We start from the raw sequence: 17931 nt of genomic DNA on the forward strand, positions 1-17931 counted from the left end.
TTTCATTAGTTGGGCCTACCTCTTTCATAGCCTTATATCTTCAAGGTCTAATAGTCATACTACCCTTCCCCTGGAAGGTAAAAGAATGTCCTGACCTTAAGGGTGGTGGGACCTGGATTGTTATTACCAAGGACTCTAGGGACATTTTTTTGCAAATTCTGAATAGCAGTCCATTTGAGGTAACTTTAAGCCCTCTCGAATAAGCAGAATAGGTATATAGTTGCTTCTGATAGAATAATACAGACAATTATGGTTTTTCTAAGACCCTTTCTCACTCTGTGATCTTCTGAATGACTACCCAGAATTTCCAAAGAACAAACTGTGCATGTGTGTATATATTTGACTATGATTTGTTTTGGTGTGGCAATATATTTTTTTTTCCTGCTCTTATGTCTTTGTACAAAATTATATTGCAAAGGGTAAGCACCATTGCTATAATTTTCTTTATAGTTCCAACATGCTCCATAATAATTCTATTATGCTTTGATTGTATAGAATATTTGATAGCCTAGTACAAAGATAACAGCTACATTTCTTTAAACAAGTCTGTTATATCTTTGGGTTTATACCAGAATAACTTTGAGGACTGTGATCAATGTAGCAGAATGTTTCTTTACAAAGTTATTTGCCCTGAGCTTCCTTTAAATAGCAAACTCCTCCAGTGTGTCTTATTTTTTTCCTGTTAGAACCTTGAATTCTGAATTTGTTGGTGCTTCAAGAAAAGGGCTTTGCCCATAATTCATGGTGCCCTGAACTTACAACACCAACTTGCATTTGGCCAATTAGGAACATGGCCAAATTGCACTTCTCTTGGGTCTATTCAGTTAATAAATGACACTTAACTGATGGTTTCTTTCATATAATGTTTAACAAGACTCCTAAGTTGCACTGATTATGCCATCAGAGATGAGAGATCGATGATTAATTCAGGTGAGCACCTCTGAGAAGATTTGTCAGCTTCCTGTGCCACTCTAGCCAGATTTTCTGGAAAACCTTGGGAAATGACTGGAATTCCCCACCAATCTGAGATTGCAGATGAGTTTTCACAACATTAACTGGGAAAAACAAGATTCCCAACGTAGTGCCAGCAGACCTCCACAGACAAAATCATTGTCCAAATGAGCACTCTGAGTCATGGCAATCAGCAGATGTTCCTTAATGGGACTTCAAAAGCTGAAGAAAAGGAGACTGCTGAATCCATTAGGGAAAAGAACAGGTACCAACCCTCGATAATATTCTCTCATTCCATGGCATCTGAGTGCCTTAAAAACCTGGTAAGTGTTTGTAAATTTGTCATGATGTTTGCAGTCTTGAAGCAATGTCTGACCTCTTTCCAATGGAGTAAAAATTGCTTCTGTTGTCCCTGAAAGGACTGCAGCCACACGAGGGGTTGCTGACTCAGGGGTACAGATGTGCTTTTGGAGAAAGCAAGATAAGTCCTCCGTCAGACCAACCTAAGTGCCAGGGTGGTGGTCTTCTGCATCAGTGGGGGAAGGATTTCTCCGTACAAGTTTCAAAAGCCCTCCCTCCACAACTGAAGCACTGGGTCCCGGGCTTGGATTCCATACAGCTGCTGCTTAAAGAGCAACTTCCACGTGGGAGATGTGATTGTGGCATTGTTGAAAGCCACACAGTGGCCACACAAGTAATGTGTCATTCACCAACATTTGCAACAGGAGGTGACAGATCTTGTTTTGAAGGTATTAGGATGGGTGGGCTTTTTTTCAGGAGCTTCTGAATCCACCATGTGGCTCAAGAGCTTTCTACTTTGTGGAGGATATTTTTAACCTTTAACACCATCTGGGTCTGGTGTTTGGAGGGATGGTAGTTTTTTGATAACTTGCTCACCGTCTTCCATTGTTACTGGTCTGTTAGGTTCTTCTGCGGTCAGTTTTGATCCTGGATTTGCTGAAATATCCAGGCTCCATGACAGTCTTGACACAGAAAGAAAAATAGAATAGCCAACGGCAGCCATCTTTCTACTCGATCATGCTATTGCGGCGGCTGCGCAGGTGCTGACCGTGACCAACACCCAACAACCCCCCCCAACCAAAAGTGCATTTTAAAATATCTACTTTACAGAATTCATTTTGAATACAAATGTAGAAACCGCTTAGTAGAGTTTATTGTGTCAAGTTGTTGTCTCACTAACCCGTCAGTTTTATATTTTGTCTTGAAAGATGGACCCTGTACGGTCAACATCAGTTCCCGTTTACTCGTTGAGGCTAGACAAAGAATATGAAGTGCGTGTGAGATCCAGACAACGAAATTCTGAAAAGTACGGCGAGTTCAGTGAGGCGCTGTATGTAGCACTTCCTCAGATGAGCCCATTTGCATGTGAAGAAGGTAAACGATTTAAAATGTCAGCTGTCGTGGCTTTTGTCTATTAATAGAGTAATACATTGCCTGCGTTTCAGGGTGTTCAGATGTCAGGGTGAGAAACCTCAGGTTCACTCTTTTTAACAGATACTGTTCATTACAAAAATGGGAGGAGAACTTAGTCTGTGATGATTCGATTCAGGGGATGTCCAGGGGTGGGTGTAAGTTAGAGAGGGGAAGATGCACTAAGACGTCAATGGGGTGATCTCTGGAGGTCAGAATTTCAGATAATTCTTTTCTTCATACTTTTCTATATTTCTAAAGATTTCTATAATGAGTTTGTTTTGCATTGATAGTCCAAAAAGTTGCTTTTCAAATGCGTAGTGTAGAAATAGTGGATCCACATGAATGGGTAGATATGTGACATCTAAGGCAAAGCCTAATACCGTGTCAGCGTAGGTAGTCAATGGCAGTCGCTCTGGTTTTAGAAAGTTTAGGTACGGCTTTTACCTGGAGACAGGCTTATTAAGTCGCATGCTAGTTATGTGCCAGAATGACATAGAACATTTGAAGATCCAGGGCACCTGGGTGGCTCAGTGGGTTAAAGCCTCTGCCTTCGGCTCAGGTCATGATCCCAGAATCCTGGGATTGAGCCCCGCATTGGGCTCTCTGCTCGGCGGAAGGTCTGCTTCCTCCTCTCTTTCTGCCTGCTTGTGATCTCTGTCAGATAAATAAACAAAATCTTAAAAAAAAAAAAAAAAAAAGAAGAAGAAGAAGAAGAACCTATATAAGAAAAATACAAAGGTAATTCAAGTTCAAAGAAATGAGGATCTATGAATTCAGAATAAAAGAATTAGAACTTTAGACACAGAAAGAAGTCTGCTTAACCATGAGCAGTAGGTGTATAAAGTGTTCACTCCCACATGGGAATTAGCCGTACCGCCTCTGCAGTGAAGTTCTGTCTGAGTTGCTGAGGCCTGCTGACGAAATCACAAGCTGTAGAGAAACTGAACTGCTATTTCTGTGTTGATGCTACAGGTAGAACTCGTGATTCTAGAGAGCACTTAAATGAAAAAGCCTGTAGCCCTGTTTTTCTAAGTTTTAGTTAACAGGCTTGATCTTTTAAACAGTATTTAATATAATGAAATTCTGATTTTAAAAGTACACCTGAGGGACGCCCAGGCGGCTCAGTCAGTTAAGCATCTGCCGTCAGCTCAGTGTGTGATCCCGGGATCCTGGGATCAAGCCCCATGTCAGGCTCCCTGCTCAGTGAGGAGTTTGCTTCTCCCTCTCCCTCTGCCCCTCCCCTGCTTGTGCTCTCTCGCTCTCTCTCAAATAAATAAATAAAATCTTTTTTAAAATAATAATAAAATTTAAAAAGCAAAAAGTGCATTTGCCACATACCCTTGAAGTTTATTGTGATGCCATTTAATTCAGTTAAGCATAGATCTCTTAACTGATTCTTCCTTCCATGTTTAAAGAAAGGTGAAGTTCTAGCTTTGCTATGTTCCTGAATATGTTATTGATATAAATACTTACAGATATCACAAGATACTAAGTGGCATTCTCTCCTCCACTAATTCTTTATAATAACCATCATATCTTCCTTAGGGATTTTAATAACTGAATAAGAAAATAAAAATAACGAATATTACAACATAAAATCCCACTTTTAATAAAGCAACATTAAAGTCAGTTCTACCTGTCTTTTTGTGTAAAGCAGATAACCCTGAGGTGGAGTGAAGGGAGCCTTCTTACACTGTTGTTGGGAAGGTAAATTGGAGCAGCCACTTGGGAACACAGTATGGAGTCTTAAAGAAGAGAGTATTAAAATATAGAGTGTTAAAAATTGAAATATCGGACCAGGTGGTGGGTATTATAGAGGGCACGGATTGCATGGAGCACTGGGTGTGGTGAAAAAATAATGAATACTGTTATGCTGAAAATAAATTAATTAATTTTTAAAAATTGAAATATCGGGGTGCCTGGGTGGCTCAGTGGGTTAAAGCCTCTGCCTTCGACTCAGGTCGTGATCCCAGGGTCCTGCGATCGAGCCCCACATCAGGCTGAGCCTGCTTCCACCTCTCTCTCTCTCTCTGCCTGCCTCTCTGCCTACTTGTGATCTCTCTCTCTGTCAAATAAATAAGTAAAATCTTTTTGAAAAAAATTGAAATGCCATATAATCCAGTAACTCCACTACTGGGTATTTACCCAATGAAAATACCAGTTTATTCATTCACCTACTAGTAGACATTTAGGCTGCTTCTGTTATCTTAGCTATTATAAATAATGCTGCAATGAGCATGAGAGAGAGATAGGTAGATCGATCAATCACGTCTTCATCTGTTATGGCATATTAGCCGTAATGAGGATGAAAGCTCACTATTCACAACAACACAGATGAAGCTAGAGGGTATGATGCTAAGTGAAATAAGTAGGACAGAGAAAGACACATACCCTGTGATTTCATTTATATGTGTAATCTAAAAAACCAAAATAAAATGAACAACAAAGCAAAGCAGAAACAGACTCATAAATACAGAAAACAAACTCGTGGTTGCCAGAGGAGAGGACATGTGGGAGGTTAGGTGAAACAGATGAAGGGGATTAAGAGGTGCAGACTTCCAGTTACAAAATGAATAAACCACAGGGATGAAAGGTGCAGCATAGGCAACATAGGCAGCAATATTGTAACAGCGTTGTAAGGTGACCTGTGGTAACTACAGTTATCACAGTAAGCACTGAATAATGTATAAAATTGTTGAATCCCCTGTTGTACACTTGAAACTAATAGAACATTGTATATCAACTTTATTCCAGTTAAAAAGTGGAGAACACTGGGAACCTACTGCGGGTAGCTGGTAGCCACTTGGTCTTAGGAAATGAAATTGAAGTTTGATGAACAAATTCCCCCAATTCTGCTCCCAAGTAGAAGATGGGAGCCCCTGTAGTGATCTTCCTCCATCAAAGGATATTTTGTAATCTGCAAAATATGTCTGCGTGTCTAAGAAGTTTCAGTTTTGATTCAAAAATAGAAGCTTTGCCCCCATCTTTTTTAATGGATTCTTAGTCTGGAGGGTAAACAATATTACCATACGTAAGATAGATAATAGACAGATGGATAGATGGACAGATAGATAGATAGAGGGGAGGGGAGGGAGGGAGGAAGAGAGGAAGGGGGGAGGAGAGAAGAGCGGAGGGGGAAGGGGGGAGGGAAGCGAGGGAAGGAAGGGAAGGAAGGAAGAAAAGAAGAGGGAGGGAGGAAGGAATAGCAGAGGCGAGGAGATGGGAAAGCGCGGGGGGGGGGGGGGGGGCAATGGAGGGGGGAGGAAGCGGGGAAGGAAAGAAGACGAAATCAAGTGGCCATCATTTGGGTGAAGTAGTATGTTAACAAACAGCCTTTCTTTCTAGAGCTGAAACCACTAATGATGCACCCTGAGCACATGAGGTGCTTAAAACAGTTGTTGTGGACTTTTTATATAAACATGAATTGTGCTTAAACTGTTTGCTGCTTCTTCATTTTGATTTTTTTTATATGTGAAAAGATTTAAAGAAGTGAAGTAAGATACCCTTGAAACAGCAGATACTCCTACATCATTACTTTCTGTTTTAGTGGTTGTCAAGAGAAATCACTGACTTTACTAGATGAATATAAGTTAAGAAATATTTTTATGTGAAAAAGAAAAGTAAAATGTAAACATCAACTATTCCTAATTCTATGAGTGAGATAATATTCTTTTGTGTTTCAGATTTCCCATTTCCATGGTTCTTAATTATTATCTTTGGAATATTTGGGCTAACGATGATATTATTTTTATTCATATTTTCTAAACAGCAAAGGTAGGTGTGAAAAAGTCTGTTTAGATGTTTTTGCCAGTGTTTTGATTTCCCAGTGTGTTTCCATTTGTTTATTTGATATTTCTTTTGTAAATCATGAGTAAAAATTTTAATTAATGCAGTAAAATATTATCACTAGTTACGCATTTGCCCCTTTGCTGTGTTCATCATCGAGAATCTCTGGGTGTCTTTTCTACCTGGGAAAATGCATAGGACAAGGAGGCTGAGGCTAGTGGCCACAAACCTTGTGATCAGCTCCTCCTTAACAGGACTGTCATCTCAGAGCTGCCCCTTGATCTGTTCCAAGTCCTGAACGAGCTGGCCCATTCATTCTAGAACAACGGAGTGACACTGAACCTTTAGCTAAGTTTAACACAGTCCTATTGGACAAGCAAATGTTAGTGGCAAACGAAAGCCTCCTAAATAATTCAATTGAATAAAACCATTTTAGACTTCATATAATGGAAGTAAACCATTTTACTGGGTTTCGAGTACACCCAGGTTTTATTGAAATTATTAAATTTAATTAAATTATTACAAACTACCCACATTTGTAAACACAGCTAAAATTCTTTCTAAATTTGAAGAGATTGTGTTCTGTATTCTCTTGGTATCCTAACTCAGGTCCCAGTCATTATTCCGGTACTGCTGTTTGATCTTGTTTGAATCTCTTAACCTCTCTGGGCTGCATGTTCTCATGTGTAATAAAAGCATGTTGAACTGTATGACCCTTAAATTTCCCTTGAGCTGTAGAACGTAGAACTATCACTGTTTTTCTTCCTGAAAGAAAGTCCACACAGACTACAGGAAATTGTAATACAAAATACAGGAAAAATATCAGAGACGTTATTAGTACCAGTTGCAAATTTTCTTACATTTAGAGTATTTTTTAAGCCCCATGATCAAAAAATAATTTGAAGGGGTTCCTGGGTGGCTCAGTCGGTTAAGCATCTGCCTTCGGCTTAGGTCATGATCCCAGGGTTCTGGGATGGAGCCCCAAATTGGACTCTGCGCAGCAGGGAATCTATTTCTCCCTCTGCCTGACGCTCCCCCACTTGTGCTTGTTTGCTCACTGTCAGTTAAAGAAATAAAATCTTTAAAAATAATAATTTAAATATTTAGAACAGAACATTTAAGTGCATCATAGAATTGGATATATAGATCCATATTGATCAGTTAGAGATAGTTCAAATTTAGTCTTTCCCAACTGTGATGAACCCTGCAATGACACCTGGTTTCTAAGATCATCTTAAATAATTTTATAATTAATGTGAGCCACGCAGTGCAAACTTAGTCCATCCTTTTTTGAGGATGCAAATAATTTTGATTCCATGTGTACTGGTTCTTCTTTTTCTTTTCTTTCTACCTCTTCTCTGCAAATTACTGATGAGATGTACATTAAAATTACCATCCTTATAGATGAAGTGGAAATTGGCTTTCAATGGAATCAAATTTCTCATTCACAAATAGTAATGGTGGCTCTCAAGACAAAAGGGGGGAAAAGATTTTAGGAAACCATGTTTTACTTAAATTGGCTTCACATGAGGGCTTTCCTGTTGATTTTCGTTCTTTTTTTTTTTTTCTTCTATAGTTTTTCCTCATCGTTTACTACTCCGTATTTTCTTTCTCATATTCTGTATATGTGGAGTACCAGAAAATTTGGAATAAGTAATATTGCCACCAACATTTTATTCCTATCTTTTGATATAAGAGAATGTATAATTCTACAGATATGTCAAACCAAAATTTCATTTGTTTTCAAGGATTAAGATGCTGATTCTTCCCCCTGTTCCAGTTCCAAAGATTAAAGGAATTGATCCAGATCTCCTCAAGGTACTTAATAAATTATCTAAGTGACAAAGACCATTGTCTTCTGTTGAGAGCTTTTGCAAGCTCTATGTATCATGATTCATTTTTAACCCCTCTGGAGGAAAACGTTCCCAAGTAACAGATCTTAAAATCATAAGAAAGTCTTACATATTTAAAAGTTCTACACTAACTAGTGTTTCTCATTATATGGTTTTGTTACTATTGTCCTTATCGTAACCATAATTTCAGTCTGAGTGTTATTTGTCAAATCCTTCATCATTGTGAGTTTCTATTCATATATCTCATTTTCTTTCTGTTTCCTAGGAAGGAAAGTTAGAAGAGGTGAACACAATCCTAGCCATTCATGACAACTATAAACCTGAATTCTACAACGATGACTCTTGGGTTGAATTCATTGAGCTGGATATTGATGACCCAGAAGAAAAGACTGAAGGATCAGACACAGACAGACTCCTCAGCAGTGGCCACGAGAAGTCACTTAACATCCTTGGGGCAAAGGATGATGACTCTGGACGTACCAGCTGTTATGAACCTGACCTTCTGGAGACTGACTTCAATGCCACTGACGTGTGTGACAGTACTTCAGAGGTTGCTCAGCCACAGAGGTTAAAAGGGGAAGTAGATCTCTTGTGCCTTGACCAGAAGAGTCAAAATAACTCACCCTCTGCTGATACTGCCCCTACCACTCAGCAGCCCAGTGTTATCCCGGCAAAGGAAGACAAAACAAGACCACTTCTTATCAGTGGATCTGAGTCAACTCATCAAGCTGCCCATCCTCAGCTGAGCAATCCAAGTTCACTGGCGAACATTGACTTTTATGCCCAGGTAAGCGACATTACTCCAGCCGGGAGTGTGGTCCTTTCCCCGGGCCAAAAGAATAAGGCAGGGATGTCCCCCTGTGCCAGTCCTCCGGAAGTGGTCTCACTCTGCCAAGCGAACTTCATCATGGACAGTGCCTACTTCTGCGAGGCAGATGCCAAAAAGTGCATCACTGTGGCCCCTCCCGTCGAGGCTGAATCACGTGCAGAGCCCAGCTTTAACCAGGAAGACATTTACATCACCACAGAAAGCCTTACCACTACCGCTGGCCAATCTGGGACAGCAGAGCTGGCTCCAAGCTCGGAGAGGCCCGTCCCGGACTACACCTCCATTCACATCGTGCAGTCTCCGCGGGGCCTCGTGCTCAATGCCACGGCCTTGCCCTTGCCTGACAAAGAGTTTCTCTCATCGTGCGGCTACGTGAGCACAGACCAACTGAACAAAATCATGCCGTAGCCTTTCTCGGGTTTCCCACAAGGTCCCTATTTAATGGTAAAGAGTTGGCTAGGGCGTGAGTGCTTAAACCAAAACAATGTTTAAACCTTTGGGGTGGGGGGATAGGGGAGTGGATTCTAAATGCCTTTTCCTGAAATGTTGAAACATGATATTAAAAAAGAGAAGAAGAAGAAGGCCTAATGAGATCGATATTCCTATTGTGAATTGTAAATATTTTTAAAGAACTGTCTCAAAGACTGTTTAGTGGCGGTGATTGTCTTGTTAATGTGGGTGTTAATTTTGTGATACTAAGCATAGAATGGCTGTTTTTAATGTATAGTGAATCATGCTTTTTGAAAAAAGCGAAAAATCAGGTGGCTTTTGCAGTTCAGGAAAATGGAATGCAAATCAGAGCACAGGCTAATTTTTTTTTAAGTAATTGGGAACTAAAATTATAGGTAAGAAGGCAAAAAAAAAATAGTTTGGATATGTGAAACATTTATTTTGACATAAAATTTATAAAGATATTTTTAATAATTTACACTTCAAGCATGGCTATTTTCTATCACACGATACACTGTGTACTGTAGTTCATGCAGACCCCTGGAAAGAATGTAGCAACTACAGTCAAAAGCTAGTTTACTGCTTTGGTCAGTACACCTAACGAAAAACAAATAAACAAGTTAGTTTTTTACCAGGCCCTTTTTATACCTCCCTAACCCCCTTAAACAGTTCTGAAATGATTGTAGTTACCTGTATTACTGGAACAGGCATATCTTATTTAAATTTTTTAAAAACTATTTGTTAGTAGAGAAAATTTAAAGACAGAGGCACCTGTCAAACCAAAACAGGCAGACAAAAAACTCTTTTCTTGCCCAAATTTTGGTTCCTGTCAGAAAGCTCCATACTAGGAGACGTGGGAAGGCGAGCCAGGCCCTCGGGGCAGGCTGCATCGGTGGTGCTCCGGCTGCATGTGGAGGGAGTTTTGGGGGCGGGCAGATCTTGAGGGGTAGGCCCCAGAACCTCTATTGTAGCATCTCTTCAGACAGGACTTGATTCTGTTACAGGGTTACCGAAGAAGGAAATAAAGTACAAGAAGCATTTTGTAAGTTGAAGCAGGTGGAAGCGAAGTTAAACCAGATCGTGGAATAAAAATTTCGAGAAAGAGGTTTTTGTTTCAAAGCCGATAGCCAGACATAGACCCGCTCTTCCTGGTAACAAGAAACAGACGGAACGAGATTTTAAATCCCCACCGAGAAGTCAGAAATTTCTTAAACCCATAGTGGAAATTTTCTTCCTCACCAAACCCTTTCTTGGGTTTATTTGAAGTAGCAGACAAAGAAGTCTCCTCATTTTTTATTTCCCCTCTGAGTGGCTTGGCCTCAAAGCGGGTAGTCAGAAGGAAAAGAAGGGGCCTGAAGTAAGGTATAAATTATTGTTCAGTCCCTTAGTAATCTCAGCACCATTCGTAGGAGCTTCGGGATCGCTCCCCAAAAGGTTTGTCAAAGGAGAAGACTCTCATCTCACTGAAGAATGCTTCTCACTTTAAGTTTGGTTTTGTTTTCTTTTTTTCTTTCTTTCTTTCTTTCTTTTTTTTTTTTTTTTTTACATTTAGTGAAACTTTAAAGTTAGCTGTAACTTAAATAGTATTTGCCATTTAGCTCAGACCTTTTTAGGAAGCAGGCTTAATGGTTGGTAATTTTAAATTCCCTCTTTCTTGCAGGAAGGACAGTGAAAAGCTAGAACTGGGTGTTCCAAGTTCAACATGTTACTTTGTAATAGGTGTTTAATAGGTTTTCTGCTACCTTGCTGCTATGGTTTTCTCTAAGAGCTATGTAATTTAGTTTCATATACAATTTCATCGGTGTAGAACCTAATTCAACTTAAAACTGTGTGCTTGGGAAAACTATCTTACTATTTCACAATAGGCTGACAACAATTTCTATAGCCAAAAATAGCTAAATACCTCAATCAGTCTCAGAATGTCATTTTGGTACTTTGCTGGCCACACAAGCCATTATTCACTAGTATGACTAGTTGTGTCCTGCAGTTTATATTTAACTTTCCTTATGTCTGTGGATTTTTTTCCTTCAAAGTTTAATAAATTTATTTTCTTGGATTCATCGTGGCCTGCTCCTATCGTCAAACACCCACATGAAAAGCTCCTTCAACCAGACTGCAGACTCTTCAGTTCTTCTCACTGGAAGGGGTACTTAGCACGATTGGCTTGAACACATTGGCAGTGGATGTGGGGATTTTTACTGTGTGCTGGCAGCTCCCTACCTCTCTTTTTGGAGGAAACAGGAGCCCAGCTCAAAAAATGTGATTCTGGCTTGCCTGGACTATGCCTTCTCCTCAGGCTGCAACACCCCAAGAGCAGAGGCTCTTAGAACCATGCGTTGGGTACGTCATAGTTTGCGTGACATGGAGAGTGGGGGCCATGAGGAGGAAAATATCTTGAGCGCTTTTTTTTTAATATTTTATTTGTTTATTTGGCAGAGAGAGAGAGAGAGAGATCACACGTAGGCAGAGAGAGGGGGAAAGTAGGCCTCCTGCTGAGCAGAGAGCCCAATGCGGGGCTTGATCCCAGGACCCTGAAATCATGACCCAAGCCAAAGGCAGAGGCTTAACCCACTGAGCCACCCAGGCGCTCTTTGAGTGCTGTCTTTAAGTGACATTTCTAAACGGAGCCTGTTGCCTAGGAGGAGGAAAAGCAGCTCCTCCTGTACCGGGCACTCATAAGCACAAGTCGGTCTGTCAGACTAGCTGCTTGTCATCATGGGAAGCACATACGTCAGGCCTATGTGGGGAGGCTGGGCAGATGGGTTGTGTAGGAGCCTGAGGGAGCGGGAAAGCCATGAAGCAGATTCCTCCTCAGAAGACAGGCTCCAGGTGGGTTACCCAATCAATCACAGTCTCTTGTACAGGCACTGGGTCCTGAAGAGTGAGTCTGTAATGGCATCGAGAAGCCCCCGGAACAATTATTTATTACTGCAGCAAGTTGACTGCAGATTGCCTCAACTCTTCATTTACACTAGAGGGTTTATATTCAATACGGAAATAAAAGTTCTGTACCGGTCGTGTCTGCCCTTTGAGCAACTATTACCTCAAAGAACCAGGGGTGAAGACTGAGGATTTCCTACTTCTTTATTTGGAGATATAGTTTAGAACATCATCTCCTTTCTGTCACTAAGGTATTGGAACATGCACTGCCTTAATATTTACAAGCAAAACCTCACCACTTGAAGCACCCAACATTGATGTGTTACATAGGCTCTACAGAAGTCCCCCTTGTGATGTTACAGGCTTATCATTCACACGACGTGCTTTGAGGTGTCAGGAGGGAAGGCAGGGGAAGGCCTGTTTACTTCCCTTGGATTGAAAGAGCTCAGCCCTTTCTGTGACAGGAGGTTAGTGACATGTTGAAGATGACTACACATGTGTTTCTGTGTGTAAACTTCTCAGTGGTCCTACTAAGACATCCTAACACTGAAGTCTATTCACGTTATGGTATTTACATATTTACATAGTTGTACACCAGAATACTAAATGTTTATGTTCTCTGCGTAGGCTAAGAAATAGGGGGGAAATTGCACATTACTTACATCTAAATGCTTAAGCTTAGAATCCAAGATTCTACATAGTTTGCTCAGTCTTCTTTGCTAGCTTAATATGGAAAGGCTGCGTATAAAGGGTACAGTTTCTGAGTAAGAATTTGACCTTTGGTTTCAGCTCTGTCCTTCTGGAAATCTAGTAACAGTATTATGCCAACTATATTAACGCAGGCAATTACCATCTGTCTATGCCTCTTTCTGCACCCGAGAAGTTCCCAATTAACCAAACCTGCCTGTCAGAATTTTCCTCATCCTTCATGGCCAGGCTCAGATGCCGCCTTCATGCAGCCCCCAGTTTCAGCATAACTGAACATGCCCCGCTCTAGACCATTTTCAGTGGTGTTTATAACACTCTGGTCATTAGCTCAACTAACAACCATGTAAGATGGATTTACCAACGTGTCTTCTGGGGCATAACTGTTCTCTGAAATGTTCTTATATGAGTAATTCTGTGGTCACGTAAGTTTGAAAAACATTTCCTACTACACTTGCATCTGGGAGAGCCAGTGTGCCTCTTGACATTGTAAAGCTTCTACAACACACACGCACAGACACACACACACCTGTTTAAATTTAACACATCATTTCCTACTTTATTCAAGAGCAAAAAATACAATGGTGAAAGAATATCCATTATTGTATCTATTAACATTTGGGAAAAGCTGCTCTGAGAATTCGTAGACCTAACATGAAATAGAGTTAAAATGATTTTCAGATGATTCTGAACAAAGCATCTTTATATGATGCCATTAAACTTGCTTTCTCCATAAAAACATCTTAAGTAAAAAGCAAAGCAGCCATCTCTCTGAAGTAACCACAGATTCTTTGCAACTCAGATACGTAACTGTTTTTCATACGTGGAATGACGTTTTCTAAGCCCTCAGAGGTCGTTGACCATTCATTGTCTTCTCTATAACAATGTCTAGCTCTTTGCTGAAACTGACTGCATTTCCTGCCTCTTCCTTGGAAGGCTGGAGGAGGAGGAAGAACACATGGGACTTACCAACATCAATAAATTCTCAGTCTTCCTCGGTGCACCTAGTTTTGTCAGAAAGGTTTACAACACAGAGATGCTTATATCACTCTCTGTGAAGAGAAGCATAGTTCGCTGTAAAGCTACAGAATAATACATGCCTGGTATTACCTGAACAAAAATAATTCACTCCTTACTGCTGTCCACTGAGTTAAAAAAAAAAAAAATTACCCAACAGAACTTCAAACGTAATAGACTTTTGCACAGTAGTCCCAGGAAACAGTCTTTGTAGGGTACATAGAAAAACAATTTTCTATCAATTTTTTTTAAAGAATCTGTACATGAATCATTCTGTGGGCATGAAGAGATTTTATTAGCATCTTCTGTAAGGATGAAATAATTCATCAGGAAATTGCATGCACTTTGGCTTTCCCAATAGTACTGTGATAAAAAAAAATCCAAAGGAGAAAGATCTGTATTGTTAGCTTTCTTTTTTTTTAAATGCTACCAAATGGTAGAAATGATTTGCATAGGATTTTGATTTCATAAAGCACTTTCATATGTAGTATTTCATTTAAACATAATAAATCTCTGTTGTAGGCCACTCAGACTTTACTTTTAACATTTTGCAGGAGAGAAGACCAAGGCTCAGAAAACTAAGAGATTTTCCTGGAGTTAACTAACTAGTAAGACAAAAACATAGACCTTCGACTAGTCCTGTATTCTAAAAACAGGGGAGGTGATAACATTTCTTCATGGTTGGGGAAGATTCTGGTCCTACTCAGAGTGTGGAGAAATTGGAAGATAGTTGTATAATCCCCATGGATCCAAAGAACGACCTGCTAAAGATGAAAGGTTCTTTTCCTGACAAGCATAACCCGTGTCATATTGATAATGTTCAACAGCCACTTCTCTGGGGGAGAGAGAGATTTGTGGTGTTTGCCAATTTCCATCACGTAAATAAATACTCTCAATGTGGCTGACTTCAAGCTGTTTCACCATTGAATACAAAATCGGGAAGAGATTGTACAATAGGTCCTTGTGAGACCGTGTGAACCAGCTCAGTGTACCACTGAGTCTATACAACCTTATAATTCCATCTAATGGAAGACATTTTTGATAATGAGTAGACACCATTTCTAGCTGACATTTATTAAAGCACTTACCATGTGCCAGACACTGGTCTAAGCACTTAGCATACGTGAATTTAGATGACTCCTTACAACCATCCAACGATGTAAATTCTATTATTCCAGGTTTACTGATGTGGAAAGTGAGGCAGACATAGTTTAATGAATTTGACCAAAGTCACAAAATTAAGAAATATCAGAGGTGTGCCTGGCTCCGTGGGTTAAGCGTCCCATTCTCGGTTTCAGCTCAGGTCATTATCTCAGGGTTATGGGATGGACCCCCAGGTTTGGCTCCAAGCTCAGCGGGGAATCCTCTTTGGAGTCTCTCTTGCTGCCCCTCCCCTCTCTGAAATAAATAAATAAATAAATCTTTAAAAAAGAAAAGAAAAGAAATACTGGAGCCAGGATACACATGCACTCTAGCTCCGGATCCTATGCTCTATACTCAGTGCTCACCTCCTTCCTGATGATAATTGTGTCCAGACTGGATGTACATGATGGGACGAAAGTCAGCCAACTACTGAGTACTTACTAATCCAAGCAGATAATTCACACTCGGTATTATTAATCTTTATATAACACAGCATCATTCTCCCATACTCTCAGGGATAAGCATCTAGATTTACTCTTTAGGGAAAACAGATTGGCAAAGGCTGCTTCTGAGTCTTCCATAGGACTATGATAATTTCATCTTGTGCCTCTCCCTTTGCTCCAAGTTTGCCGCTGGCCATGAACAGGACTGGACCACAGACCTACTCCTTGAACTAATGATGCAGTGGCTTGGGGTGGGTCAAATTTCTTTTTTCTTTCTTTCTTTTTTTTTTTTTTTTAAGATTTTATTTATTTATTTGACAGACAGAAATCACAAGTAGGCAGAGAGGCAGGGGAGGTGTTGTGGGAAACAAGCTCCCCGCTGAGTAGAGAGCCCGATGTGGGACTCCATCCCAGGACTGTGAGATCATGACCTGAGCTGAAGGCAGAAGCTTAACCCACTGAGCCACCCAGGTGTCCCCAAATTTCTTGATACTCTCTGCTCCCTTATTTACCAAAGCACCTCCAAAGTAGGCTGTGAAGGAAGGTGTGATCCATGGTTCCCTTTCAGTCACCAAATGTGGGGGTGTAAGGGAAGAAGCAGACCCCAAGTGTTCATTCCCTGCCCATGAACTCAGTGCTTCCAGCTGACAATCACTCAGAAGATAATCATGGGCTGGTAAGTAAGGTAAGAGGCTGTGTAGGCCACTTCAAGCCTACATGTACGGGGAACCCCTCTCCTAGGAGTCCAGGGATGGCCCTCTTTTGGGGGCCGACAGCCAGTCATTGCCTCTCTCTGGACATTGCTTTTCCCATTTGTTAAATATCCTGGGCAGATAATCCAGCAGTGTGCCATTCAGTTGAGTAGCCACTAGCCACATGGGTCTTGTAAGTATAAAACACATGCTGGATTTCTAAGACAGTACAAAAACCAAAAACATAAAGAACATACAATATCTCATTAATAAATTTGTATTTTGATTACATGTTGAAATGAAACTATTTTGGATATACTGGGTTAAATAAAATTTAGCACTAAAAAAATTGTAAAGGGTGTGATTAACTAGAGAGAATTACAACATTCCCAGGGAAATTTTATTTTATGGAGCATGTGAACACATGAAGAAAGTAAACAAGGTTACTCTCATGTTACTCAATAGGGCTCCTCTCACGAACATCCCCAAGCCATTGTCTTCCCCACCTTCCTTCCCAAGGTTTACCATTTTGAGAATCCAACCTCCTTCAAACCACTGAAGTGTGATCATCTCACTTCTTTAGAAAATCCTTGCCTATTTCCACAAAGGTTGGTTTGTCTCATACCCCTCTCTCCATCCCCAAGGGTGGACAATACATCTTCCTTCACAGTTGAAAGGTAAAGACCTTGAGCTTCCTCAGTGTGTAAAAGTTCACGATGCTGATGAGAGGCAGAGGCAGGCTTGTCCCTCCATCTTCAAAGCCAGCCTTCTCATTAAACCACAATCCTTCCGTTATGTGTCACTGACTCCAGGGATAAGCTTCCACAGATAATCATCCAGGATGTAACACCGTAAAGAGGTGTTAGGAAGAGTTTCTGTGTTCCTACTGCACACCAGTGATTTTCTAGATGAAAAGGGTAGGCTAGAAGTGCAACACAGTTTCTGCCTTCAAGATCATAGTGTAGACGGTCAAACAGCCAATGGACTGTGAGAAATCTGTGTGAGCATTCTACACCAAACCTAACGAAAGCACAAATAATCTGGGAAATAGTCTGCCTGGAGTATCTGAGGAGGGTTTTGGTATAAACTGAAGAAAAAGAGGGGCAGTCATATGTACTGCTCACATTTCTGCCTACTGGAAGGATTTTTCTTCACTATTCTCTTTCTAGGACACTCCTGATTACGACTATAAATGCAGTCGGTGCCAGCATATCACATAAAACCATTTGTACCAGATGTGAATTTTTCTCTCCCTAGTCAACTGATTATAAGAAATTGGCCATGAGATGGGATGCCTGAATGGCTCAGTGAGTTAAGCGATCAACTCTTGATTTTGACTCAGGTCACGATCTCGGGATCGTAAATCTCACCACCCGCCCTTGCCTGGCCTCTGCTCCCAGCATGGAATCTGCTGGAGATTCTCTCTCTGCCCCTCCCCCTGTTCACTTGCTAAATAAATAAATAAAATGGAAGGGAGGAAGGGAGGGAGGAAGAAAGGAAGAAAGAAAGGAATTGCCCATGAGAGTATACACAGAGGGATTGGAAGACCAGGAAGAGACGTTGTGGGTTTGAACCAACTGTTCATGCAAATTCCTTGTGCGTTCAGTGGCCACTCAAACCCACATTCAGACCCCTTCCCCTTGATGACGGGGATGATGCTGCTGCATGCTGAAAGCATGATGAGCTAGTTAACACATAGTTCATGACTGGTGGCTTAGTTCCATGGCCGTTCGATGCCCGTGGTCAGG

At 40.8% G+C, this 17931-nt stretch overlaps 1 protein-coding gene and 1 pseudogene across 4 annotated transcripts in view; one reads left to right on the forward strand and one right to left on the reverse strand.

Annotated features, from left to right (window-relative positions):
* GHR (growth hormone receptor) overlaps window positions 1–11359 on the forward strand; it is a 270645-nt gene extending 259286 nt beyond the window's left edge. For all 4 annotated transcript variants that reach the window (XM_059173899.1, XM_059173896.1, XM_059173897.1 and 1 more), the window contains 4 exons: window positions 2181–2346; window positions 6069–6159; window positions 7920–7989; window positions 8290–11359. In XM_059173899.1, the coding sequence (XP_059029882.1) occupies window positions 2181–2346; window positions 6069–6159; window positions 7920–7989; window positions 8290–9261 (1299 nt within the window). In that variant the 3' untranslated portion in view covers window positions 9262–11359. The remainder of the gene's footprint in view (window positions 1–2180; window positions 2347–6068; window positions 6160–7919; window positions 7990–8289) is intronic.
* LOC131831707 (mitochondrial nicotinamide adenine dinucleotide transporter SLC25A51-like) lies at window positions 879–1759 on the reverse strand (annotated as a pseudogene).
* Window positions 11360–17931: the final 6572 nt, after the last annotated feature.

The sequence above is a fragment of the Mustela lutreola genome, chromosome 5 (assembly GCF_030435805.1).
Source record: "Mustela lutreola isolate mMusLut2 chromosome 5, mMusLut2.pri, whole genome shotgun sequence".
Lineage (NCBI taxonomy): Eukaryota > Metazoa > Chordata > Mammalia > Carnivora > Mustelidae > Mustela > Mustela lutreola.